Source organism: Penicillium samsonianum, assembly GCF_028829775.1.
Source record: "Penicillium samsonianum strain IBT 33392 chromosome Unknown utg000004l_segment0_segment0, whole genome shotgun sequence".
In the NCBI taxonomy this organism is placed as follows: domain Eukaryota; kingdom Fungi; phylum Ascomycota; class Eurotiomycetes; order Eurotiales; family Aspergillaceae; genus Penicillium; species Penicillium samsonianum.
Window position 1 is genome coordinate 5,045,624 of NW_026643262.1, and position 27,749 is coordinate 5,073,372.

The 27,749-nt window shown below is 48.3% G+C and overlaps 8 protein-coding genes across 8 annotated transcripts; 3 read left to right on the forward strand and 5 right to left on the reverse strand.

Moving 5' to 3' along the window:
• Positions 1–2,733: 2,733 nt before the first annotated feature.
• On the forward strand, positions 2,734–4,269 carry N7471_008872 (uncharacterized protein; the record flags this gene model as incomplete). Its single annotated transcript, XM_057281591.1, has 1 exon — positions 2,734–4,269. The coding sequence occupies one exon, from the start codon at positions 2,734–2,736 to the stop codon at positions 4,267–4,269; it is 1,536 nt and encodes a 511-aa protein (XP_057135851.1).
• A 636-nt stretch (positions 4,270–4,905) lies between these two features.
• On the reverse strand, positions 4,906–6,201 carry N7471_008873 (acetyl-CoA synthetase-like protein; the record flags this gene model as incomplete). The annotated part of the gene is made up of 1 exon (XM_057281592.1): positions 4,906–6,201. The coding sequence occupies one exon, from the start codon at positions 6,199–6,201 to the stop codon at positions 4,906–4,908; it is 1,296 nt and encodes a 431-aa protein (XP_057135852.1).
• Positions 6,202–6,258: 57 nt separating this feature from the next.
• On the reverse strand, positions 6,259–6,651 carry N7471_008874 (uncharacterized protein; the record flags this gene model as incomplete). The annotated part of the gene is made up of 1 exon (XM_057281593.1): positions 6,259–6,651. One exon carries the CDS (start codon positions 6,649–6,651, stop codon positions 6,259–6,261), a length of 393 nt encoding a protein of 130 aa, XP_057135853.1.
• Positions 6,652–7,694: 1,043 nt separating this feature from the next.
• N7471_008875 (sugar porter family MFS transporter) lies at positions 7,695–9,640 on the forward strand (the record flags this gene model as incomplete). Its single annotated transcript, XM_057281594.1, has 5 exons — positions 7,695–8,082; positions 8,135–8,294; positions 8,351–8,885; positions 8,947–9,345; positions 9,401–9,640. The coding sequence occupies 5 exons, from the start codon at positions 7,695–7,697 to the stop codon at positions 9,638–9,640; spliced, it is 1,722 nt and encodes a 573-aa protein (XP_057135854.1).
• Positions 9,641–10,108: 468 nt separating this feature from the next.
• On the forward strand, positions 10,109–10,375 carry N7471_008876 (uncharacterized protein; the record flags this gene model as incomplete). The annotated part of the gene is made up of 1 exon (XM_057281595.1): positions 10,109–10,375. One exon carries the CDS (start codon positions 10,109–10,111, stop codon positions 10,373–10,375), a length of 267 nt encoding a protein of 88 aa, XP_057135855.1.
• Positions 10,376–10,698: 323 nt separating this feature from the next.
• On the reverse strand, positions 10,699–11,870 carry N7471_008877 (DUF3129 domain-containing protein; the record flags this gene model as incomplete). The annotated part of the gene is made up of 6 exons (XM_057281596.1): positions 10,699–10,977; positions 11,037–11,209; positions 11,264–11,311; positions 11,372–11,434; positions 11,491–11,700; positions 11,759–11,870. The coding sequence occupies 6 exons, from the start codon at positions 11,868–11,870 to the stop codon at positions 10,699–10,701; spliced, it is 885 nt and encodes a 294-aa protein (XP_057135856.1).
• Positions 11,871–14,880: 3,010 nt separating this feature from the next.
• N7471_008878 (uncharacterized protein) lies at positions 14,881–15,750 on the reverse strand (the record flags this gene model as incomplete). The annotated part of the gene is made up of 2 exons (XM_057281597.1): positions 14,881–15,452; positions 15,660–15,750. The coding sequence occupies 2 exons, from the start codon at positions 15,748–15,750 to the stop codon at positions 14,881–14,883; spliced, it is 663 nt and encodes a 220-aa protein (XP_057135857.1).
• A 3,198-nt stretch (positions 15,751–18,948) lies between these two features.
• On the reverse strand, positions 18,949–26,987 carry N7471_008879 (type I iterative polyketide synthase; the record flags this gene model as incomplete). The annotated part of the gene is made up of 11 exons (XM_057281598.1): positions 18,949–21,918; positions 21,971–21,996; positions 22,055–22,151; positions 22,206–24,352; positions 24,420–24,869; positions 24,930–25,042; positions 25,103–25,437; positions 25,490–25,602; positions 25,650–25,773; positions 25,831–26,339; positions 26,396–26,987. The coding sequence occupies 11 exons, from the start codon at positions 26,985–26,987 to the stop codon at positions 18,949–18,951; spliced, it is 7,476 nt and encodes a 2,491-aa protein (XP_057135858.1).
• Positions 26,988–27,749: the final 762 nt, after the last annotated feature.

A 27,749-nucleotide genomic window follows, 5' to 3' on the forward strand; every position in this document is an offset into this window, starting at 1 on the left:
AGCTATTCTTTTAAGCAGAACCCGGATTAGAGAGAAAGATCTTTTGACATAGGTAACTCAGTGCCTTTTGGATGAAAGTACATCCCAATGGGTTGTCAATCTCCACAATATCATAACTAATAAAGGGCACGTCTAAAACTGCCGGGTTTTATTTTCAGCCTGCGGGCACCTGGTCGAACCTAAGGAGCTCGATATTCCTGGTACTGAAATATTCAATAGTCCGATAGTTCACTCGGCACTCTGGGATTGTGATGTTAATCTTAAAGGTAAAAGAGCTGCCCTTATCGGTAATGGCTATAGGTGCATCTATTACATTATGGCACGTGGTAGATTTGCACTGATAACCGTGGTTTCAAATAGGTACCGCCGCACAGATTGTACCGTCGATTATAGATGACTTTGGCTTTCTTACGTAGATCTTTCGGTCCAAACATTGGTTTATTCTGTTCCTATTTGATCGAAAGGCTTCTCTTCCCTCCCTCTTCTAGAAATTTCTGAACGGAGGGCCCAATACCTTGGCTGACCAGCTGGCAGCTCAATTAATTACGCCTTTCGCATTCTCAACGGCGTCCTTCACGACGATACGATATCTGTGGTGGTCAAACCCGCAGCAGAGACGCGTTATTATGCAAGTTCAAAAGGCATGTCGGGAACGGATATGGAATACTAAAGGGTGTGACTCTGTATGTTCATTTATTGCTTTCTACCTTTCTACCCTAATGCATACATACTAATACCATTCTTACTTTCAAAAGTGGTACTCCAATGATTAAAATTGGAATTCTTCGCTTTATCCATGGTCTTAAGCGCACTTTTGGTATAGATGTTTGTTTCCTGTGTGGTCGGATTGGAATATTGAGGTAAAGATGCAGCCTTTGGAGTTTATCCCTATTCGGCGCTGAGCCCTCTATTTAGTCAACCTCCCGCCCTTGGAGGAGGGGCTTTTCTTCTCGTGTGTTTGGTGTACTAGGAGCGGTTGTAGGGTTTAGCCATGATTGGACGGGTTGTTATATGAAGGCGTTTTACTCGCCATGCCACCAGGTTATGAAGGTTACAGGGTGTTAAAGTATGATAGTGTGTGGATTAAAGACTGCATTGCATGTAACTAGAATGAAGAGTTCTGACAAATGTAAGATGTATAGTTGGAAAAGGGAAATAATTTAAAGTCTAGAATATAAGGAACAGGCTTTCTATATGAGTAGTCGGCATTTCACTTGTACTGCATAGCGGCCATGCTGTGACTTTAGTCCTATTACGAATTTAATATAAGGCACTATTGTGTTGGCATAGTGATGTAATGTTGATACCACAGTCACGTGACCGTATAGTTAACCGGAACCTTGGAACTCTCAAACGTTATTTTTCATCTTCCAATCATCCCTTGTTGGTACCTCAACAATTTCACTTCGCTAAATACATAGTGCATCCATACTATTATGCAAAGTTTGAGGATTTTGGGAGTGAACCGTAAATAAGAAGAAAGCAAATAATCAATTAAAAGCACGAGAACATAATATTTTCCAGTTAGAAACGATAAACTGTCACTGAGAATAGCCTCGCTGGGCTGCAGCCCCAAGAAACTCTTCACGGGATTTTGGCCGAGCCGTGACAGCATCCCGATTTGCCGAATTGATCTGCATTTTCACTAATCCCGATACCGGGCTTCTTCTGCTCCCGATTTGTCATTCGGTCAAGTGTCGGTATACCTCATTATGGATCAGGCTTCCCGTCCTAGCAGCTTGGCTCTACGTACATATTCTTGGCGTACGAAACCTTAGTCAAAGGAAATACTAGAGATGCATTCGCTGTAGAGGCAAAATAAAGATAAAAGCAACGAAGTCACTTTGACACGGTATAATTCGAAGGCTTATGATTTTACCTCTGTTGCAAGCGAATATATATACTCAAAAAGAGTGAAGAAAACTACAGATGGTGGAGAATAAGAAAACGTGGAGGGGGCCTGTAACCCCGCCTAGAAAGCCCGGATTACCCCGATTACCCCAGTTTCCTTGAAACATGCTTGTACCCCATAGGAGTTTTGGGAGTGGAAGTTTGACTGGCCCGACGGAGAAAATTTGACAAAATCTCGGCGATATCCCGTTTCGGGATTGTGCTTGGCGGCGGGCCGATCACATTTGCCGAGTTTTTGTTGCCATTTGTCGGCTTCTGCTCCGATCTGCCCTCTCCCCCCTATTTTTCGTTAGGGATTTCTATCGGCAGCCATTAGAAAGAGATCGAACACCTCTAAAAATATGTGAAGCTGTCCCTATCTTCAAAGTAGTATATAAAAACCTTTGGAAGCCTCTGCAAGTGCGCGAATAATGGAGTAACCCACATAGGCAAATATGTTTTGGCCTCCATGTTGACTGGAGGAAAGCGGATCAGGGGTCTCTCGACTCAATGATGGATCTACTCAAAAAGACGCGTTTGGGTGAGATGAGTGAGTACTCGGGGGCGAATCACCACCTGAGCCATTAGTGGATCACTGGGGATCTTATTGAAATGGAGACTTTTGAAGATGCTCGACCGTGGCTTACCCCGTGGAGACTTTACCCCGACATGTGGGCCTCCGGGTTGTTGGTTTGGTCTGCCAACTTTTCCTCCAGAAAGGTATAAAAAACATCGTTCCCCCGCAACATCGATTTCACTGAATTTTTGTTCTTCCGCCGTGGACTCCTCGGTTTACTGTTCTTTATTACACCTCAACAAAAAAAACCCCCCACAAAGCCCCACATGGCCGGTCTTAATCTCAAGATTGACTGGAAGTCGAATCGGCGGGCCATCGCGTACTGTCTGGTGGCTGCCATCGGTGCCCTTTGCTACGGTTACGATACGATCTACTATACTGGCATCCAGGGTATGCCATGGTTTGCCCAGGACTATGGGGAGAAAAACGCAGATGGCTCCTATTCCCTTGGAACATCTTTCCTGTCCTTGTCTGCTAGCATCATCTATGTCGGAGAGTTAGTTGGAGCCATTGCTGCCGCTCCCATTAATGACTTTTTCGGCCGGCGTGCTGTGTTCCTGTCGGCCTCTCTTTGTATCATCATCGGAGCCATCGTCCAAGTGTGCTCATTTGGCTCCGATCCAATCTTTTATGTCAGTCGTGTTCTGATTGGTCTAGGTATCGGGCAGTTCACCGCGACTTGTCTGATGTACATTGGAGAGGTGGCACCGTCTGCCATCAGAGGTCCGGCTCTCATGTGCTTCCAGTTCATGCAGTCTATCTCGCAATTAGTCGGAGCCTGCGTCAATCAAGGCACGCAGGGCATTGCCAGTGCTCAATCCTACCGCATTCCCATGTGCCTGCTGGTTGTTCTTCCTGGTATCATGGTTCTGTGCCTTCCCTTCACACCCGAAAGCCCAGTGTGGTACATGTACAAAGGCAAGCGTGAGCAAGCCATCAAGGCTCTCCGCAAAATCAACCGCAGCTGTCGCGACTATGACCCATCAGCGGACATCCAAGCCATCGACGACCAAGTCGAAATGGAGCGTGAAATGGCCAAGGACGCTACCTGGCTTTCGCTCATCACGGATCCTATTGAGCGCCGTAAGCTCTTCTACGCCTGCGGCGCCATGTTCGTCCAGCAGATCAACGGAATCCAGTTCTGGTACACCTATGGCGTTGTCTTCGCGCAGTCTATCGGCGTCGCGGATCCCTTCACCATCAACACCATTATCTACGTCCTGCAAATCATTACTGTCGGCCTCGCAGTCGTCCTCGGAAACAAGATCAAGCGCCGCACTAACCTCCTCATCTGCTCAGTGGGTATTTTTGTTTCTCTCATCGCCGTCGGCGGCCTCGGCACCACCCGATCTCCAGACGGCACCTTCGGCCGTGGCATCGGCATCGGCATCGTCGTCCTCGCCTACATCAACATCATCTTCTACAACTTCTCCATCGGTACCCTCTCGTACTCCATCGCATCGGAAATGTCTGTCGGCCGCAACAGAAACAAGATCACCTCGTGCGCTATGGGTGTCTTCTTCCTCACAGTCTGGCTCATGGTCTTCACCAGCCCCTACATGTACTACACGGGTAATTTAGGTCCAATGATCGGGTTCGTCTATGGAGCAACCACTCTGTTTCTGCTAGCGTATTCGTGGTTCTGTGTTGGTGAGACCGCGGGTCGAACCAATGCGGAGATTGAGAGACTCTTCCAGGACAAGGTTCCCGTTCGCCAGTGGGCGACATATATTATTCCTTCTGATGATGTGACAATTATGAAGAAACAAGACACCGAGGATGAGCAGATTGAGATGGCATGAGTTACGTGACACGTATTGAGAGCTATATCTATGCAGACCGTTTCTGCTACCAGTATGAAAGATACGATATCTGTCTATCTGTCTTTTTGCCCTAGCTTTCTTTTATATTTTTATGAATATATTTTTTTTAAATAACCTGCTCTTATCAAAGTTCGTGTTGGACAACTGCACTAGCGTTAGAAGCCGCGGTTGAGAAAACCCCAACCGTGAGAATTGCGACGGCTGTAGATCCCCTCGATGAAAAACTGGTCAAAGAAAAAATGTTAGCCAGCTGTTTAATGCTAAAGAATTGAGGGGATAGTATACTTTCTGCAAGGGGTGTAATGGGTTTGGCGGATTGTGTTTCTTCGCAATGAAGAAGGCCTGTTTTCCCCCTGCCCAGGTGGTTGGCCCAATTCCTCTTCCTCTCGTTTTCGGTTAGCCTCCTGTACCAACTGGGAGATCATAGATGTCATTCATTGATAAAACCCATGGAGGGAACCCTAGTTGAGAATGAAATGTTAGCTGAATGGAACCATAGAGGAATGAGTTGAAGTACACCCACAGAATGTCTCAAAAGACATTTTTGATCCAATGTGATAATAGGTGGCACTAGCTTTGGAAGCCGCCGTTGAGAAAAACCCTAAAGTGGGATTCTTAGTCCCCGTCAATATGCCGCAATGTAGTATTAATAGCCATGTTTGCCACCATAGTCCAGTGCGCAGCGTACAATGTCGGCCACCTGATGAATGTCAGCCTTATCAGTGAGCAAGCTGTAGTGGTTAGCTGCGACGCCGTGCACCACGACACTGTCGGTAATTTTCCCCAGTAATTATCCGGCATGTCCGAGTAAAATTGGCCAATTGGCTCGAGGCACTTGATCAACAGTACCGGGTAGTGGCAATGCGTGACCTGCATGGCGTCCAAATGGCGAAGGCAGTCGACATAGTGGTAGTAAGGGTGTCGTGAATAGCCGGCCATGGCGAATTGACGGTACATGATATTTTCCGGGTGATATGGACTCCATACATCCTCGGTGACGTCCCTATTTTGACGCACTCCCTGACAATACCCGGACAACGAGTCCAAGACGATGAGCCGCGGGCGGATTTGCGGGCAACCCCCTGCGAGCCGCTCGGCCACTGCCACGGCAATGTTGCCGCCCATGGACCAGCCGCCGAGCCAGACGGGTTGCTCCGGTGCCTCCTGGATCAGGTCTTGGACCTGGCGGCAATAAAAATCGAGGGCCACGGACCAGTCCGCGGTCACCTTGTCCGGATAGTTGAGGAAGAAGTGGCTAATACCCCCCAGGTCGCGGGTATAGTACAGGTAGTCCTCCGACTTTTGAGCATTAGCCGTTGGCCACGAGGCCGTACCGGTGCTATTAACATAGCCGAGCGCGCGATACGGGGTGCGGATGACTACCTCGCCTGGCTCGACGGGAGCGCACCGCCGGCTGCCGTCCATGATCCAGACCTCAGTGTTTGGCAGCGGCAAGCCAACAGGTATAGAGCCGCGTACCTCGTCCCCGGATTGGCAGCGGTAAAAGCACTTCGCCAGTGTCGTCTCGCTAGGGCCGTAGAGGTTGACGAGCTGTCCCGTAAATGCCCATTGTCGACAGATGGCCTGCACCACCTTGCTGTGTAGCATCTCGCCGCCGCTAAAGATGCAGCGTAGATCGGACAGGGCGTTGATACGATGGCGGCCTAGCCACTCCAGCATTGCCTCGCCTTCGCTGACGTCGTGAGGCGGGATCCAGAGCTGAGCGCCAGAAAAGAGTGGCGTCAACACGGAACGGTAGATGACGTCGAACCCGACAGCGGTCAGTTGGGCGAAACGGTCATGTGGAGTAATGCCAAACTCCCGGCTTTGCCAGCAGATAAAGTGTGCCAGCCCCTGATGAGATCCGAGGATAGCCTTGGGTTTGCCTGTGCTGCCAGAGGTGAATACCATATAGGCACCATCTACAATCAGAGCGGTTGGGATGGACTCCGGCGGCCCTGTGAGGTACTAATAGATGCAATGTCGTGCATTGGCAACACCCCTGGCCACCTCGCCATCATGGTCGACAATCAGGGACGGTGCCGCAATGCCAAGGAGCCGCCGCCGGCGTGCCTCGGGCTGGCTCCCGTCGACCAATACCACCGTCAGCCCCCGTAGCCAGCAGGCCACAAGAGTAGCCACCATTTCGACGCCCATCGCGTCTCCCAGGGCCACAACCTCTCTCGCCTGCAGTTCATTGTTGCTGAGCGCCGCATATTTGCTTTCAACTTGCCGCACTAGCTGACAATAGCTGGTCTTGTCATCATTGGAGGACACAATAGCATTTCCATCGCCGTAGCTCTTCCATCGTTGGTAAAGCTCCCAGCGCAAATGGGGCAGCGTAGCGTCGTGCAATGCCATGTAGTCGGCACAATTGGAGAGGTTTTGGCTGGTCAGACCAGCATCCTCATCTATGGCACTGATTTTCAGTAACAGATTAGGTACATATGTAGATAATTCCTGGCACTCGCTACATCAACAAAATCGCAACATGTTGAAACTTGCTCGACGTCAAATGTACCTTTTACTAAGGATTCACATATAAAAGGTACATAAGTCCAATCATTTGTTTCTTTACTTTAAGGTCCGATAATAAACCTGATTTTACTATTTTATCTATATATAACCCGATATAGTCCCACCTCAATTCCTGTATTGCCGTTTCTATAGTGCTATAGCCGGAAGTTCAAAGGGGGTTAAAACAGCCTCCGAAAATTATTCGCGCTATACCTATACCAGGAGCCCTCATTAGGGATTATTTATTATTATAGAGGATATATTTCTTTAGATAGTCAAATTCGACTAGTGAGCGTATAATTATTTTGTCTTTTTCGAGGCTTGAGAAACTGACAATTTATCGTATGTACCTTTTATATGTTAATCCCTAACAAAAGATACATTTGATGAGTTGGGTTTCTTGGCGAGGACCGGTACGTGAGGTTTAACTCGAACCTAAAACGTTTTTTTTTTCACATAGCCGGTATTCGCACTTAGGATTCCAGGCAGGCAATCTTCTCTCTGCTGCCAAGTTGAGGCATATTTAGACGAGATACCGTACTTGCAGATCGTACACCTGTATTACAGACATATATGCGTTATGTATCCGGGACTAAAAAGACTATTTCGCCCAAGGCTCGGATTCCATATTCCTTGCCCTTGGCCAAAGCTGGGTAGAGCATCGGCAATCATGGCCGAAGCACGCAAAGAATTCGAGAGGATCAGAGATCGCCTCCTACACCCCTATGGAGACTTATGGAGTCCCTTCATGTACCCCGCAAGCAAACTAGTCAAGTTACATAAATAGCTTCCCCATATTCCCCAGATTTCCACTATATAATTTCCCCACCGGGCTTACTCCTACCTATTTATCCTATATCATTACATCTATTTCCAACACTGACAATATGGAGAAGAAGAGCTTGTCTGATACTGACAATGACACTTCTAATCATGTGGAGATTGTGTCTTTGAACAATGTCCAAACAGGGATAATTCTCCCCCAAGGATCCGCCGAGTCCGCCGATGAACACAATCGTGCTCCAGTCTGGCAGTCACGTCCCACCTACACCAAGAGCGGAATCCGGGGGCTGTTCTCTTCGAAATACGTGTTTCTATGTGCACTATTTGCTACCATGGGAGGCGTCCTTTTTGGTTATGACCAGGGTGTGGTATCGATTACGCTTGTGATGCCTCAATTCCTTGAGGAGTTTCCTGAGGTCTCCCCAGATGACCCGGGAGCTGGATTCAAAAAGGGCCTCATGACTGCTATTCTTGAGTTGGGGGCTTTCATTGGTAAGTAGTGTGAAATACTTTATCACATTAAGGATGGGCTAATAAGTCGCAGGTGCTCTGAACCAGGGCTGGATCGCCGACAAGATATCCCGCAAATGGAGCATATTCACTGCTGGCTGTATCTTCCTCCTTGGTGCCGCTCTACAGACTGGATCAGTCTCCTTTGCTATGTTGACCGTCGCCCGCTTTATAGGAGGGGTTGGCGTGGGAATGTAAGGCCGGGAACCGGTTTCCGTCGATCTTTGCCCCTGTTCTAATTTCCCTATAGGCTTGCTATGGTCGCCCCGCTTTACATCTCTGAGATTGCTCCTCCTGAGATTCGAGGTACTCTGCTGGTTCTTCAGGAACTGAGCATTGTCACTGGCATTGTCATCGCCTTCTACATCACCTACGGCACGCGCCATATTCCAAGTCACTGGTCATGGCGTCTTCCCTTCCTGATCCAAATGATCCCGGCTATCTTCATGGTTTCCGGTGTCTTCATGTTGCCTTATTCTCCTAGGTGGCTGTGCCAGCGCGGTCGAGATGAAGAGGCTCTTCAGACACTTGCCAAGATTCGTGAACTACCCACCAGCGACGAGCGAGTTCTGCGGGAATGGTGCGAAATTCGGGCTGAATGCGCATATTGCAAGGAGGCATCAGAAAAGAAACACCCCGATCTGATTAGCCCTGGATTGTGGAATACTATCAAGCTTCAATTGGCGCTGTATGTTGATTGCTGGAAAATGCCCATCTATAAACGCACTCAGGTAGCTGTGGGCCTGATGTTCTTCCAACAGTTTGTTGGTATCAACGCTCTCATTGTGAGTCTACACCCCATTGCGCGAAGCTACTTGAAGCCCTTCTAACTGTCGATGTCTCTAGTATTACTCGCCAACCCTGTTCGAAACAATGGGCCTAGACTACGAGATGCAACTGACCATGTCAGGTGTGATGAACATCTGCCAGGTTGTCGCCTGTGTCTGGTCTCTTTGGGGAATGGACCACTTCGGCCGCCGCAAGCTTCTTTTGGGTGGCGCGCTGTGCATGTTCCTTTCGCACTTTATCATTTCCATTCTGGTCGGAAAATACAATGGAAAATGGACCGATAATACTGCGGCTGGCTGGGCCAGTGTGGCTTTGATTCTCTTCTTCATGTTGTCATTCGGAGCCACCTGGGGTCCTATCCCCTGGGCAATGCCTGCGGAAATCTTCCCTTCTTCGCTTCGTGCGAAAGGATGTGCTTTTGGCACCATGTCTAATTGGGGCAACAACTTTATCATTGTGAGTACTGCCAGTATACTGAAAGGCGAGCCAGTTTGTTAATTTATTTCTTTAGGGGTTGATTACACCTCCAATGCTCCAGAACATTGGCTTTGGTACTTACGTCTTCTTTTGCTGCTTCAGCGCTCTATCGGGAATATGGGTGTATTTCCTTGTTCCTGAGACCGCCGGTCGTACCCTGGAGCAGATGGACTCTGTATTCAAAGACAAGTCCACTATTGAGGAAGCTGAAAGTCGTGCCGCCATTCTTGCTGGATTTATGGAACAGTCTATGGAGCGACCAACCAGGTCATAGTATTTAGCAAAGCACTACTAGAGCGTGGAGCTATGCTAAGATACGGCTTTGATAATTATCAATTTTGTACACATTTTTTACTCATGTAACAGTTACCAAAGAATGGGATTTTAAACCACCAGTCCATATAATAAGCCCTATCCCGCCTGTTTTCATTCCGCATCATTTGTATGCATGTAGTTTCTTTATGGTCTTGCGATCTCAACTATTTTGAAATCTTGCGGTAGGGCTTCCCACAAGGTGTTTTGGGCAATCTGAATATAAACGTAAATTTCACCTGGGCAGTAATTTAGGAATTACCAAGCATTAATGAGGGTGGTTGATTTTAACCATCTCGAGCATTCGGGGTATATTTATATCGGTAATGCGCCACCAACGTTTATCAATTCTCAGGTCCCCCTGGAGAGTTTTTTCCATTGACGCCACATCCCACTCAGCAACAGCAGGAATGGAATTGTCGATAGCAAAATGAATGTCACCAGCGTGAATGTCCATCCTCGACCCATAGCTGTCAGCATAGGATTGATGGCAGCTGAAGCCCCGGCCGAGAAGAAAGACCGCACCAAGTTGTTGGCAGCGGTAGCAACAGCCGGGTTAGCTGTGTGTAGGTCGACCAGCAGGGTGGATGTGGACATGAAACCATCATTCTGTCCTACGCCAACGAAAATAGAAGCACCTCTAGAGCCGCAAGAGGCGCACCATACTTTAGAACCCAGCCAAACGCCAGCACAGTGACACTATCTACGACAACGAGGGGAATAGTAATCATACTACAGGCCTTCTCGACAGGAATCGAGTCCCCGGTTATATTTTGTTCGGGGGGAGTAAAATCGGCCGGTTTTTTGGCAGCCATGCGTCGGTAGTTCTAGTCAAGCAGGCGCCCTACCCCCTGGGAGGCGGCCGACCGAGGCTCGATCGGGATTATAATATATTCTTTACTGGTATTTGGTAGATCTGGTTGGTTAGGCGAAACGACCTATAGCCCTAGGTCGAACCTGAGGCCATCCCATATTGTAGTTTATTAACATGCCAAAAATTGCCAGTGATTCCATAGTATATCAGTTTGTGAAAGCAGCCGAACCCCCAAAAGGGCCTGAAATGGCATTGTTTCTGACCCGCACGATGCAGACATCTTTGATGTTACCAACAACGCCGGTGCACTTCATCCCCGAGGGCAGTTGAACCTTAACCTCATAATCCATGGTGCTGGAGGTTGAAAATCCTGCGACGCCTGGAATGTTTTGGATAACTTTGGCTGGTTTGAACGCTTTAGAGTCGGTACCTCCACTCGTTGCGTCGATGTCCGCTGACAAAGGACCTGCACCGTCTTGATTTACCTTTATGTCGAAATAGTAAGCAAGGGATAAGTAAAGTAGCGCCGTGACCTGTGACGAACCTGATGATAAATCATCGTGATGACTCCCACGTCAGAAACGGAGGGCAATCCATTGACAGAACCTTTGCCAGCATAATCCTCGATCCCTTTCTCTACAGTACCACTGGGTGTTACTGCGCCAGATTTGGTCCGTGGTAGAGCACCCGCCACGTCATCAACAGCTGATTGCGCACCTTTTTGATTTCATGAGTGTCAATTTCTTTTTCAGTCAAGGAAGGAGGGTTTACCCTTGATAGCACCACCAAAAGGCGTTTTGTCCGCAAGATCCTGAGCGCCTAGAAAATAGGTTAGTTTTTCTTTGTGAGGAATCAAGAAACTTCAACGCTCATACTGACCATTGAGAATAGCTCCACCGGCATTAGTGACGACACTAGCCGCGTCGTTGATCAGTTGGCGGGCTATAAGAGACATTAGTCGCTGGAGTAGGATCTAAGATTGCAAGAATATTGAGGACCTTGAGGAAAATGGCGGGTGTGAGCCCGTGTCTCGGTCTTAGCTGTCATGAAATGCACGATTACTCTCTTGGGGTCCACAGGACCAGAAACCAGAGTGCGGCCCAAAGCCGATGCCTTAATGCTTCCCATTTCCTGATCTCGGATCACTGCGGTATCTTTCTGCCCGCCGCACACAGCAGAGGGGCAGTCGCGTGGTGTTCCATCAACAACTAGGAGCCAATCATTAACCAATGTTGAAAAACCGAAGGCTCAACAATAACCTGTTACCTGTTAGTCCCGGCATCTCAACACCGTTCGCGCCTTTGATACGGGTAATCAGGCCATGTGCAGTAGCCTGGGTGGCCAGCAAGAGGAGAGATGAGATCTTAACAAAGTTCATGATTGGTGACAAGAAAAGAGCCCGGAAGCAGAATCAAAATATTTTAGGGATACAGGAAAAACAAATGAATTCAAGAATCCAAGCCAGCTATTTATATTACACTTAGAGCTCTTCTGTAGATGTGACCCTATTCTGAGGTCTCTGTGTGAAACAGTAGCTTTGTCAAAACAATCAGAGCTTCTACCTGAAACTGGATGTCTTGGTATTGAGAGCTGCACGCATGTGACGTGCAAAAATAGTAGGCCCTCCCTTAATGGAGATAGTTAACTAGGTTTCCAACCATCTCCTGTTTCTGGAAGAAGAAAGTCGGATCTAATAATAATATTAAGTTTGCATGGCTTTGTTAGAGGGTGAGACTAGTAAGCCCACAAGGCTGTTTCACTTTCTCAAACACCAAGCGTACGAAGACCCATAGGGGCCAGGGTCCAAACCCCCCTTTTTAGGAGGATTTTATGCCTGAATGCCTGAATTTAGAACTGCTTTATACACCGCCCTAATACAGTGTACTGTAAATTGTTAATACATCAACATGCCTAGATGAAGCTTTTGACGTCCATACAAATTTAGGTATCTCCATATTTCTGGGCGGTTTGGAAGTCCAAAACATGGGGATTCGACCCCCCGGCTTATTTCTGATCTTTCTCTTCTTCTCTCCTTCTCCTTCATGCGCCGTAACTTCTTCTGCTCCGGTCTTGTAAACCACCAGAAACCTGGAGATACCGGCATTTGTATGCAGTCCAAAAGCTTCATTTTTTAAACTTGTAAACCAGAAGAAATAATGGAGATACCGGCATTTTTATAGAGGTCAAAAGCTTCATTTTTTGGACTTGTAAACGCCAGCAGTATCAGGGTATTTTGATTACTAAGGCATATGTAATAGTAATTCAGGTATTTTAAATTTTCTGCCGTTCTAAATTGAGGCATTCAGGCATAAAATCCCCCTAAAAAGGGGTTTTGAACCCTGGCCCCTATGGGTCTTCGTACCAAGCGGAACCCGTTGCCTTCGCCGTGGGCCTTTCGGCCCACAATCAAATTTATTTATTACCCTTGATCGTCCACAGCTTGCCCTCGCTGATGTTTATTGCATAGTCTAGTGGGGTGAGCATGGCACTCAAATATTGACCATTCGCCCTCAAATTGCACCTATACAATTAGATGAGTAACGATCAGTGTAATTGAACAATGGATAATCCTGGGTCACCCTGTCAGTAATGCAAAATCGGGCTCGCACTAAATGAGGGACTTGGATGAAATGGGGGCTGCTTTCAAGTAGTGCCTCTAGAAACGCGCAGGAATTCAAACAGTCGCTCAATGTCAGGGACTTCAAGCGAGTGACTATCGACCAGGCAGTCACCGGGGTTTTCTGCAGGAGTACCCTTGAAAGTGTCAAGGATGTGAGAGAAGGTAGAAATCCTGGAGTAGGATCCACGGCGTCTGTTCCGGTCAAGCACGCCGGTCCTTGTAGCCCAAGCACATTTTGATAGAAGTCCAGCGTTCGGGCTGATGGGCTAAATGTAATTGAAAGTGTTGAGGCTGCTAACTATGGGGGGGAGAGAGAGGAAGAAGAATCATGATCTATTCATCTATCTAGAGCAGGGGATTTATACCCTGCCAAACAAAGAAAGGCTCAGTCTGCAAACAAATGGAGGCATCAATGAGATGACTAGACAAAGGCATCAATGGGATGACCGACATAGTCCAACAGAAAGGGTCTTCAATTGCGTCTGATTTCGACGGATGCATTGCCGTAGTAGCTTGGCCTCAATCGCGTACTGGATGCCCTCCCATTCCAGGGCCTCTAGGGAAGAAATTCCGAAAGCGCGCCTAAATGACTGGCGGCATGGGGACAGGAGCCGTCAGTCACCAGCGAAAGATGGACAAGATGTTTCTGGTATCGGACCAAGTATCCTTCTCTGTCCAGGATACCTGGGGGAAGGCATGTACCTAAACGCCACCTGTGGCTTACAAAACTGGTGAGGCTCGCATTGCATCGACCAGCATTGGAATTGAGACGCGATTATAGCAAAACATGCTCCAACATCTCCCGATCGAGATCTCGGCGATTATCGTAGAATGGGCACGCAGATCCTGATTGAATGAGAGATTCTCGCGGATGATGCTAAGTTGCCGCCATTTGCTCTCCGTTGTCTGAGCCAAGTCAACTCGAGGATCTGTTATGCTCTGGCCCCCAAAGTTTACCTTGCGGTCACATTCCGTGCTGCTAGCGAGTGGGCCTTGAATGTGTTAGACATCGATGATTTTTTTCCTTTATCACTCAAAAAGTGCCCAGCACCTCCTCCACACCCGGCACTGGAAAATCGAGGCCCCGATTTATCTGACTCGGCTCAATCGCTGTGCAGCGTTCAGCATCTTCCGGGCTGTGGGATTGTCTACCAGTTTGTCTCCTATCGGGACTACCAACGACGAAAAGGCCCACCAGCAGTTCTTGGAGGACATTTTGGATCAACTCCACTTGGCATTCGCGCATCTCAGACCCGATTTCCTTCGTTCATTCACGTACGTCCTAAGCATCCTCGATTGCAAGCCGCAGTCACAGTGTTGATTATTGTTTGGCGTTTTTCCACATCCATGAGCGCGCATTCACTTCGACAACTAGGCCGTGGAAAATCATACAGGTGCTATCGATCTACGTCGGGTTTTATCCCAAGTTCTATCTAATTCCTAATGCCTTTGGCCGATTCGCAACTTGCTTTGGCAGGTTATGAATAACGCGTTTCGGATAAGATCACGATAGTTCAAAATTACTCGAGATATGCAGGTACTCCGACTAGTGAAATTTGCATGTCCCGTCCATGTTTCTGGGCCTTAAACTCATAGAGTTACAATGTGCCTACCTAATGCTCGTGCAAAACATGAGAAAGGATGCTCTAGAAGCCTGGGAAAGGTAATACATAAGATTTGTTCCTGCTCAGCACGATTTTTCTAATCTGAGGATTCAGACGCAGAAAAGTGTGCTGATACGTCAATTCTTTATTAAACGTTGAATACATCATCGCCCGCAAGTCGCGCTGCAACCTAGTTCGGCAGGCTTAGGTAAAGATCCTTCTAGCTCTCCGATCTTATTTCCATCGAGTTCGCTTGGATTGGAGTTCGGGCTATCTTGCATAAATGGCTGAACCGGCTGAGTAACCAAAAGCTCTCTCTTTCGCTCCCAAAGAGCCCAAACGATAGAGACAAGAGCAATTATTCCAAGAGGGATTCCCACCCCTGTACACACGGCGACGACTTTCGTGCTATATTGCCCTGGACATTGTGAACTCTTTGTGACAGTTGCGGTTGCTGTGGGAATACTGATAGGGCTAATAATGTCACTAGTATTTGTTTTATTGGTCAGCCCGGCGGAGTCGCAGGTGGATTGCGCTCGAAGACGGGAAAGAGCCGCAACGTTGGCGACGTAGGTACCATCATCGATAGCAAAAGAGTCTTGGTGTTGGCCATTACTCAGAGCGCCACAAGTCGTTTCGGTTTGGTTGACAATAATAGAGCCGCAACAATACTTCGAATCAACGCCAGAGCCATTATACCAGGCAACGGTAGAAGGCCCAGTCTTGTTGTATGATCCTATATCAAAAATTGAGTATTGATTCTTCATAAAAGTCATTAAGCTAATAGGGAGGTATCAAAGCTCACGGCAATATTTTGGACAACTAGAGCCCCAATCCTGATCAGTGCAGCTTTCGCGTGACAGCCCATATGGCTGCTCTAAAGACATACATAGCCCATTCGTAAGACATATTGATTCCGAGCTGCAGCAATGCGTAAGACTACCGCCATCGTAGCATGCCGTATCACCGCTCTGGGCGCCGTTGGGATAATAGCACTGTGCGGCAGTGCTATGCGTAATCAGTAGGTCAAACATGATTAGTTGGACAGCCAAGGCCCTGAACAGGTTCGAAGGCCCCATCTAAGCGAAAGACCGCTGCTTGCTCGGCCGATAAAATGAGTTGAATCCTCCTGAAGTTGGATGTATGATAGTGAAGAAATATAATATCGGGCGGGAATAGGGGGAAAAAACTGGACAACATAGCGGCCAAAGCACGGAGTGGGATCCACATGACTATGTAACCCTGCCATACTAATGTGGGTAGGCTCCGCTGTTTGAATACTTTCTTCTGTCGTTGTTACTTCAAAATGCTAGGGACAAAGCTTTTGACCAGTAGCAGATTAGATTCGAGGCTATTATAGTGGCTTGTTTTGATGGTATCTTGATTAAGCAAAATCCGGTTTCGTTCGACAAGTAGACTATTTAACATGCCACGTTGAGCATGAGGGGAGGTTTACATGATTGTATTACGATGCCCCTTATTCATAAGACAATTATAACCAAATCCCCAAAAATATAATCATATTTGTATTAGATGCGCAAGTCACAAGCTGTGTTTGTCGCGTTCGAGGACTTATCAGAGCTACACGAGTCAGAGGTCCGGACCCTTGACCATCACAGTCGCAGTTTATAGGTTCACGAGGTCACCTAGCCCCAATAGTGATCCACTTGGGCCAAATGGCCCCCGACTCGCGTTTTGGCTCTTGTGAATCCTCGTTTCCCTCCTTTCACTCCTAACTGACTCATTCTTCTCTAGCATCCTTTGTGCTTCAAAAAAAAATTGATATAGGATCGTTGATCGATCCAACGCCGAAAGTTGAACAACCGATGAGCTGGTCACTGTTGAGTGACATGATCATTCTCCTGGCGCTGGTGGGTGTTTTGGTCACGCCGAGTGCTGCCACACAGTGCTATTATCCCAATGGTGCTAGAAGCAATGACACGCCGTGTTATACTGATGGAAATACCTCGCATTGTTGCAGTTCAGAGTCGATGTGCTTTACTAGTGGGCTGTGCTTATCATTTGAACAGCCGTTCGGGCTGTCGCGCGAAAGTTGTACTGATGAGAGCTGGGGTTCAGGCTGTCCTACTCTTTGTAGTAAGTGCTGAGGCTCTCATCACAATATTGTTATTCCCTATAGTTACTAATGTATTTAAATTCAGGCTCATACAATGTAACCGGGCCTGCTAGCATTTCCTGGCTAAACGGTTCTAGTGTCAATTCACATTATTGTTGCGGTCCAATCATCGTGAAACAAAAAGAAAAGAGCTGCGGCCTTTATGGAAGTTTTCAGCAATTGCCCTTTTTGCTAGCCAACAGTTTCCCTATCTCCAATACAGCTGCTCTCACCGGTCTCGTGTCGCAGTCTGAATGCGACTCCATCGGGCCGATCAACAATACAAACACGAGAAATACCAATAACTCTACAAGTACTAGCGCTTCAATGCCAACTATTACAAAGACCTCACAATGCATAAGCCGCGACGATATGAGAATGGTTGCGGTTGGCGCAGGTCTCGGTATTCCTCTCGGGGCTATCGCTATTGCCTCTCTTGGTTGGGCCTTTTGGGAGCGAAAAAGAAAGCAAAATTCTCCCCGACCGACTCCGCTATCGATACAAGGCGATCCGAGTTCTAATGTGGAAGAGCTGGATGGAAGAATAGTCGGAGAACTAGATGGATCTTTACCTCGGCCTGCGGAAATGGCTAGCGGCGAGTCGCGCATATCGTCAATTCCTGACAGCAGATGAACCAATTTGGCGTTTCATGGGCGTTTCCTATGTTTAGTTCTGTACTTTCTGTATTACCACAGCTGTGGTTCAGTTATTTACTAAAGGAGATTCATCAAACAGAAGTGATTAAAGAGTCAATCTAAATTCTTTACTAACGCCTTCCTACATCTTCCACACGTTCAAGCTGCGGCCTGGGTAGCTTGATCGACCCGCGAGACATTCCTCACACACTTAGCCCATTGGCCAATATCTCTCACGAATTGGCGTGCGATACCTACCATAGTCCCTTTGTGGATGAAGAATGACGGATCTTGGTCCTCGTAGATCAGCTTAAGGTCTAGACCACTGGCTAATGCCACATTGCATGTTTGCCGGAATTGAGCTTTCAAGTTGTCGTCCTTAACGTTCGCTTCATGCCATGCTCTATAATCTCTGACAGCTTCATCTAGTAGTCCACTAATATTGAGGTCATCTATGACTTGGTGATTTGGCGACAGAAGCATTGCCGAGGCTGCGGCTGTGTTGGACGTCTCTGATTGCGGAGAAGATTGCATCCCATTGAAGTGCATATTAATAGGATGACAGCTTTCTGGAGTACCGACCATCTTGTTGTTTTTAGATTGTTGGCTCACAAGTCTGTGCCGCTCTTCCATATATAGCTCTTCACGAAAATTGTCCGGAACGTCCTCGTGAGACCGCAAGGGGGCGCCTTTCTCCACAAAGGAGATTAGACGCCTTAAATGATGGCTCCTCAGTCTATAGTGTTTTTGCCATGCGGGTCTTGCCAGCAATGTGGGCCAAGATGGCATGAGGAAGATGGGCAACGCATCAAGTTGTAGACACTCCGCCAAACTGATTCTTGCCCAGATGCGTTTTCCTCGGCATCTAACTGAACGTCTCGCTCATTGAGCATTCGTTTGGTGACCGATGGCCTTGCAAGGCCCCCGGACCCGTGTTTTATTCCTACACCTGATTTTAATATGCTTTGTCCAGAATTCTCGAGTCTGGAGTCTGAGTTGGTGGAGCTTGGTATGGGATCTACCAACGACACTCTATAAGACAGGGCATGTCTGGATTAATACTAACCTACTAGCTATACAATATATGGGGTACTGCGGCTCTAATTTCTTAAGATTATGCAAAGAAACAGTTCGCGAGCAAATGAAAGAGTAAAAGAAATAATCCGGGTCTTTGAAAAATTGATCAATGGCAGCAGACAAGCTATGCCAGAAGTTAGTTTTTATGCGGACTGCACCAAGTGGGCACCTGCAGGATGACGCAAATCACGCATTGTTTGTAGGATGGATTTATAAAGCTCAAGTGTATAAAACTTATATAAACACATTTAGGTCATATCCAATTTTTGGAATATTTGGAAACGATTTAGGCCCTCGGATCTATGCTTAAGATGGTTGGATCACAAGTAACTTGGTTGGAGTGAAGTGCACGAAGCGGAAATGGCAACCGCGCACAAGTATGCGCGTATTCGTACACTAATCAACTATGCACTACCACCCATTTTCTCTCGGAGCCGTTTCGCAGCCAACCCTCCGATGTCAAGCATACTGCCCCCATTCTTCAATTCAAGCACAGATATCTCCACCCCAAGATTTTGCTTCCACCAATTCCGCACTTCGATTGCTACCAGAGAATCTACACCAGCCTCCGTGAGCGTCAGTCCAAGATCCAACGGCTCTTCGCCCTCCTGGAGCATCAAAAACGCCGCCACGCGGTCTCGGAGCTCCCGGGCCAGAAATTCTGCGGCCGCAGGTTGCTGTAATAAGGCGGGATCGGCGTTGATATCCGAGAGGAATGATTTAAATCCGCTGTTCGCGGTTTCGGTTTTTGTAGAGGTTGTCTCAATGTTTCGGTAGATGGCCATACGAGGGTCGCGCTTCCAGATAATGTGGTTCTCTGGGTCCATTATGGGCAACTGACACTCTGACATTTGGGTCACTTGACATGGGTTGTGGAAGGAAAGTCCATTTTCCGGCTCATCCGGGTTTCCAGGGCATGAACCTGGGCCACTGGACGATCTAGCGATGGTCAACTGCAGTGTATCGAGGAAGTCTTGCTCGGTGATCAGTTGTGTTGATCCTGCCTGCATAGAGGCTTTGACAGCGGGATTTTGGCTGATGAACCCCACATCATTGATGGCGCCAATATCCTGGACTGATGCTTTTAACCCCTGAGAGTGTCGGTACTGCGCGAAAGTGTCGAGGAAGGTGTTGGCAGCAGCGTAATTGGCCTGCCCATAGTACCCCATCTGACCACAAACCGAGGAGAGCATAACAAAAAAGTCGAGATCCTCGTTTGGCAATGCATTATGGATATTCCAGGTTCCATCCACCTTTGGCCTTAGAGCAGTATGGTAGTTATCGAGACTCATGTCCAATATTCCCACGTCGCAGAGCACCATGGCCATTTGCATGACACCGGCAATCGGCACTGGCGCCTGCTGGATGGCGTTCTTCACGGTTGCGGAATCGACGACATCTCCGGCCCAGGCTTGCACTGCGCAACCCCTTGCTTCAAGCTCTCGGATGAACGTCATGTCGTTCTCTGATTTTCCTGCAGAGCGCGACAGGAAAATAAGGTGCCTGGCGCCATGAGTGACCATCCATGTAGCAATGGCCCGTCCCAACCCTCCCATTCCACCAACGAGGAAATAAGCTCGATCTTGCCTAAATGACGGTTTGGGAGTCTCCAAGCTCCATTGAACTCCTTCTTGGGCCCTCGGAAACCTGATGACGACCTTTCCGATATGAAATCCTTGTTGCATGTACCGGAATGCGTCTTGGACTTCATTGGCGTCGTAAAATGTGATGGGGTCTATGGGCCGAATATGACCGTCGGAGTAGAGGTCCAACATTAGGTTCATCAGCTTGATGATCTTGGCTGGGTTGGTGACGATATATCTGCTCATGTCGATCCCGATGTAAGTGCGGTTATCCTCAAATCTATCGAGAGCCAGCTGGCCCCGACCGATCATGTCTCTCTTTCCGATTTCAACCATGCAGCCTGACGCTGCTACGCACTCCCACGAGGCGTGTAACAACTCTCCCGAGAGAGAATTAAGTACACAGTCCACGCCTACGCCATTCGTCGCTGCCATGATATCATCTCGAAAGCTGGCATCACGCGAATGGAATATCCGATCGCGAGGAATGCCATGCTCTTGGACTAGGAATTCCGCCTTGCGTTCACTGCCCACCGTGCAGTAGATGTCCAGCCCGATCCACCGGGCTACGTTGATTGCTGCAATACCAACACCTCCAGTGGCTGCATGGATGAGAATGGACTGTGCGCTTTCAAGACGTGTCTTCTCAACAAGACCCAGTAGTACCGTGACATATGCGGCGGACATGGTCGCCGCCTCGTCAAAGCTGAGGTGGTCCGGTATCCGCAGAGTGAAGCATCCCTGTCTCTGGATCTCCGTCGCCAGACCAACCGTGGCGGCTCCGATATAGACGACCCTGTCTCCCACTTCGAGATGTTCAACGTTTGTGCCAACCTTGCTAACGTATCCAGCCCCCTCGACGCCAAAGATAGCATCCTTCGAGGCACTATCAACCACGCCCATGGCAACAAGCACATCTTTGAAGTTTAATCCAACGGCTTGTGTTTGAATCTGCACTTGATCTGCTTCAAGCTCAGGCAGTGCACATCCACTCCAATAGAGAGATTGTAGCAGTCCATGGGTCCCAATCCTCAATACTTTAGTGTCAGGCTCAGCTGCCGCCTCTTTCAAAGCCTTCTTGACTGGATACCAGTGGTACCGTCCAACATGTACAGCGCCATTCACCCAGCAATACTCCATGTCTGGATCCAGATCCCCATCATCCTGATTGGATCGTTGCAATTTTCTGATGACATCAACGACTGCGCCTGCTGCTTCTGGACTGGTGTGAGATTCAATTTCCAGAGTGCTGAGAGGTATCGCAAGCTCCGAACGAACGGTTCGAGCCACCCCAAGAATCAGTCCCGTGTGCGGATCGTTCGACTTCATATGGGTCAGAGGTAATAACCAAAGAATAGATGCCTGTTGCAGAGTCTGTATCATATCAAGGAATTGATGCCAGTCCCCTTCACTTGGGGCTTTCAAGAAGGGCTGGTCAAGGTCAAGGAACGATATCAAATCCTGGCCCGGGAGAGTTTGCTGCTCATTCCCCAGTTGGCAGTGCTTCGTTTGGTACCCCTTTTTCTGTAGCAGTGTCTCCACCTGAAGAGCCAGTGGATGGATTGCGGATGGTCCCGACAGGAGAGTGATGGTTCGAGAGTACTCAACTTCTACTACTGGCCGGGCCACGATGTTTGCATTGAGGTGGTAGGGTTTCTCATTGTCAAACTTGACTGTCTCACAACCGTCAAATCCTGCAGCACGTAGTCTTGTATCCCATTCTTCGGGGGAAATAAAGGGTTTGCTGGCCCGGCCGTCTGCTGCCCCGAGCCACCAGCCCGAGAAGATACCCTTGTCAAGTTAGAATCTTTTGCAGCTACAGACCATGAGGAAATTTACTTACCATGACATACCCCATGCTGTTTCCAACTGCAGTTGTCAATATGTCAGTCAATATTTTCGTTACAACGTAAAGCCTAAGACCTACCTGGTGAGAGCTCCTGCAAGAACAGCCGGCCCTGGGGCTTCAGTAAAGTCCTGACATGAACAAGTGTATCATGTAGAACAGGGGTGGCATGTAAAACCTGCAATGTCATCAGCAAAGGCCCTGTAAAATAGTGTGACAGTTCTGTTCTCACATTTGAAGCAATTATAAGGTCGTATTCCTCGCGCTGGAACCCCTGTTCCAGAGGATGCTGTGAGATATCGAGCACTTGATAGTCGATAGCCTGGTATTCTTCGAATCTTTTCTTTGCAGCCGGAAAAAACCCAGAGGATACATCCGTAAAGGTGTATTGCAAATATAGCCGTTCTCCATACGTCGAGCGAAGATGCTCAAGAACCTTGGCAGTCAGCCCACCCGTTCCAGCTCCAATCTCGAGGACTTTCATCTGAGGTTGCGTATGGCCGAGGAGCTGGAAGAATTTGCTGATATCCCACATGTCGTTAGTCCAATTGTAGACATTTGAAAGTGTGCCATCGTTGATCACAAGGTCAAGGAAGTCCGTTTTCCCCTCGAATATATTGACCAGCTGGTCATATGCCTTCCAGATTGCTAATCCAATATCCCCGCAACCGCTGGCCTTGCATTGATCAAGAACCCTCGGAATCATCTCGCGGCGATTTTGAGAAGTCATTTTGACTAAGTCAACTGAATCCTCGACTAGAATGTAGCCTGGTTCTGCTAAGCGAGCACATTGATCTTCTAACCACTGCCGATACTGCTCCAGATGTGGCTGCGTTGTTGAGATACCCTGTAGGGCGATGTTGGATTCAAGTGCGCAGAGAACATACAGTCTCTCGCCCACGATGAGCTGCTCTCGGATATTGTAGATTGGTCGCGTCAGTTCACCACTATCCAGGAAAGAAAAGGCGCGTTTCCACTCCAAGGCAACCGCCATTGGCTCTGGGGCATCGTGGTCCTTCTCTAGACGTATATGCACTGGGTCTTTGAGGTATAGTAACAAATCACCGTCTTCCCCGACCCCGTACAAATGACCGCCAGACGAATTATGACCACTCATCGAGGAGATATGGATCTTCCTACCTGCTCCGTGGCCGACGTAGATTTCCCCAAGGAATTTTGGTAGAGGTAGATAGTCAAAGGTGCGATAGTCACCCTGAAAGATCGCTACTGTCAATGCCTGGAAGGCCAAATCCAGAGTGATTGGGTGGAGAGGGTAGAGGGATTCGGATTCTGTCCCAGGTTTATCAATGATATCGGCCTCAGATTTCTTTTCGGTAACGCCAGCGGTGATATTCTGGAGGCCAGTAAAACTGGGGCCGTAATTCAGTCCGACACGGGCACCAGTCTCATACCATCGAGCTGATGAGACGTCTCTGGGAAGCGCCTCCGATGCCCTGTGGAAGGCTACTGGAGGCGTAGATGCACGACCGATTCGGACTAACCCAGAGCAATGTTTCTTCCACATTTCTCCATTGTATGATTCAATCAAAAATTCGTAGAACTCGCTATTTAGACTTGTCGTCAAGCGCTGAGGGCGAAGGGTAGTAACAATTTCAGTGGCGGTTTCTTCCTGAAGAAGTAAAGCCTGGTGAAGGTCCATTGACTTCACAGTATAGTCTCGTGCATCGCTGTCAGTCAGCTGGAATGCAGCTTCGCCAGCTAAAGCAACGTAACAGGCAGCTGGGAATACAATATCCTTCCCAACCCGATGGTCCCTCAGCCAAGGGATTTGGTAAAGCTGGAGATTGTTTCGCCAAGTTGGGACCAGATCAGTTCCTTCCAGCGTCCGAGTGCCCAACAGGTCATGCGGAAGGTGCTTGCGGAATCGCCAGTTGCTCATTACTCTTGACTCGACCCAGTAACTCTTTTCATAGTGGAATGGGTATGTTGGCAGATCCGATAAGACCATGACATCTATAGGATCACAGTGGGCTCTGATATGCAGACCAGCTGTAAAAAGCTGACCCATCGTCGAAAGAAATGACTCTGTATCATTCTTGCCACGAATCAAGGTGGGTACGTAAAGCACTGTTGAGGAAATTTGCTGTGTGATTTGGCTCAGTGCGCCTCGCAGAGTCGAGTGTGGTCCAACCTCTAGCAGCACCAATTGAGGTGTTGTCGAAACCAGAGACTTGACAGCAGTGTTAAAGAGAACGGGATTTTCTAAGTTCTCTTGCCAATAGTGCGAGCCAAATTGAGATGCCTCCGAAAGTACCTTCCCACCATAGGCACTAGAATAAAATGGGACTCTAGGCGGACGAGGGTCAAGGTGGCCAGCTATCAGGTCATGGTATCTATCTCCAACAATACGCATGTGGTCTAATACCTCAGTGTCAGCACCACGAAAGCATTGTGAGACCGTTCACGCAGACAATGAAACACATACCAGAATGATAAGCCATTTCCACTTTCAATCTTCTAACAAACGTGTCCTCATTCACCCCCTTGATATTGGCCATCACCGTCTCCAAAGTACCCACATTTCCCGCCAAGGTGACACTGGATGGACTGTTCTCGCATGCAATATTCACTCCTGGCATCAAAAAACGAGCGACTTGTGCCTTTCCCAACCCAATGGCTGCCATCCCGCCCTTCCGCGACGGGTCCTTACAGACATGACCGCGGTAAAAGGCAACGACAATAGCTTCTGTCTTCGTCAAAGACCCAGCCGCATAGGCAGCAGCTATTTCGCCACTGGAATGACCGATAACAGCCGATGGCTTGACGTGCCATGATTCTAACAGGTCTACAAGTCCGATTTGGAGACCGGTACAGATCGTTTGGGAATATTCTGGTTGTGACAAAATGCTTCCATCATCGGCGTGACAAAGAACGTCTGTTGCTTTCTTTTAGTGCAACTCATGTTTGAGTGGTAACCTAATCCGTGTCAACTCACCTTCAATAGACCAAGATGGGGCATGTTCAAGGTTCTTCAATACATTGTCCATGGATCGAATATCCGCCAAGAAAGATGGAAACTCCAACATCAAATCACGTCCCATATGTATCCTGTTCTATTTAGCAATGGTGCGTGATGACAAGAAACGAATAGAAAGCAGAGGCACATACCACTGAGCCCCTTGCCCTGTAAACACAAACGCAATCTGGTTGAAATTCCGACAGGGTGATGGTGCAGTCTCGGAAAGCGGTTCACTTCCATTTGACACACAGAAAGCTCTGTATTTCAGGCGTTCTCTTCTCTCAGAGAGATTATAGGAAACCTTTCTCAAGCGATCGGGGTACTTGGACAAATACTCTTGGTGGTTTCTGACCATGGTCTTCACAGATTCCGGATGCCCAGCAGAGAAAACCAGTAGTTGTTTCCTCTGACCCCGAACACTGACTGCTGGAGGAATGGACTTTGGTATTCCTATTCCAAACGAGGCAGCTGAGTCTAGAATGAACTGGATGGCAGAGTCAGTGACGATTATGTTATGATACAGATATCGATCTTACATGGACGTTAGATCCACCAATCCCGTACGAGTTGACACTCAATCGCTCAGCACGATTTCTGGGCCATGGACAAGGTTTCACTGGGACGACTAGCTTCGCCGTTTCCCATGGGACTATCATTATTAGCACGGTACATAAAGTTAACATACAGGGGACTCACTCGCTGGATTGGGGGTCTCGAACTTGATATTCGGAATGATTGTCTGGTGCTCAAGCGAGACCACCGCCTTGATGAGACTCGTAAGAGCCGCCGCGCCTTCACTATGACCCAGGTTCGGTTTCACCTGCGACCCTGGTAAGTCTTCACATTGTGACATGTAAATCAAGTAGGTCATACGTACCGCGCCTATATATACTCCTTCCTTGCCGAAACATCTAGCAATTGCCTCCGCCTCAATTGGATCACCCGTAGCTGTCCCCGTACCGTGTGCCTCTACCATTGCGGTTTGACAAAAGTCCAGACCAGCAATAGAATATGCCTCACGCATAGCCGCCTCGTGAGAATCCGGGTTTGGGGTACTAAATCCCATTGTCTTCCCATCAGAATTGCTGGATGATGCCCGGAGAATGGCCCGGATGGGATTTCCATCTCGGACCGCCTCATCAAGACGCTTGATGTATAAGGCAGACACGGATTCGCCACGAGCATAGCCGTCTGCAGCTGCATCGAATGACTTGGATGACCCTTCCGGGGATAGCGCTGCCTGAATACTCATGGCAACCGTCATTCCTGGTGCGAAGATTAAGTTCGCTCCAGCCACGATCGCTGAAGTGATATTACCTCTCTGGATCTCCTGCATCGCCTCATGCAGGCCGACTGCGTCCGTATGTCGCCCGACTGCTGGAGGCTCTGCATATAATTCCGAATTAATATCTCCGCGCGCCTAGGTGGGGGCGGCCTCATGCCCATAATCGTCCTTGGGCGCGGGATCCTGAGTTCCGGGACATCAAGGGTAAGTGGCGCATATGTGGAAATGACAGCCTGTATGGTAACATCCGCGTACCCGTCTGCATCTGCCTCTCGGTCCGGGACAGCCCCGCCCGATAGAATGCAAGATAGCTCGAGGCCCGAATACACCGCCAGAGAGCCCCCAGAACTCTCCCCGCAGCACAGGATCCGAGAGAGGTCGGGCAGGACCCCCCATGAATTTTCCTTGACAATTCGGAGCAGATCGCGCTGCACCCAACGCCAGAAATAGTCCACGTCGCTGAAGATATCGTCCATGCTGGATTCAGGGAGGAGCCTATAATCAGGGCGAATGATGATCGCGTCCTGGGCTTGTGCGAGGTCCAGAAACCATTGTGCGAGCCAGGGTTCGTAGCGGCGGTGGCCGAGGATGAAGCCACCCCCGTGGAAATGGACCATAACTGGACATTTCTGCTTGTTATTTGAGCGAGATAGGAGATGAGTTGGAAGGAAGAGTGTGGCTTCGAGCGAATGGTTTTGCACCATGCGGTAAGGGAGATCGACGAGCGTGAAGGGATCGAAACGGGACATGGATACCAGAATTCCCGATGGCACCTAGGGTTTATTGTATATATGTACGAAGTATCTGAGAAGGGGAAAAGAAAAGAAGAGACAAAGAGTTGTTTGAAAGCTTCGGTGATAAGATAAAGCTCACTTCGCGTGCTTTGAGACGGCGAGGGTCTTCCCAACCGGCGCTATAGTAGCGTCCTAGTTCTATCATTTGTCTTCATTAGCGTATTTTATCTACGCCTATATTAGTTGTCATGTTAATATGGCTATTGAGGAGATGACCCACCCGTCGGTCCCATAAGGTGGATAATGTGGAGCCAAATTAGTACACTCAAACTTTGATGACGAAGCGTGACCTTTTACTCGGTACTGAGAACCCGATCTTCGCACACCAACTACCATGGATCGTGACTGAGGAAGGGTTTCATCGGTATATTTGAGAATATCAGTGGGTTGCATGTGGGGTTACCTCCCGACTTATTGGTAAGGTATGCAGGCTGTATTTCCAGCCCACATGGCTCCCAAACCATGAATATTTCCGTTTCTTAGCCGGTAGTGGCTTTTCCGCCGCCATAAGTAATGTAGAGCTTTAAACCTAGTATAGAGTGAACTTTATTTCTCTTCGCAGAATGTTTTTCACCTGCATACAACATACGACAAGACAACATCCGACGTCCAGACACACTACAACAGACAGGTTAAACGAGCTACACCCTTTTGCAACATACATTAACCACATAAAATAGATTTTTGTGGTCTGGCAATCCATTGTCGGTTGGCATC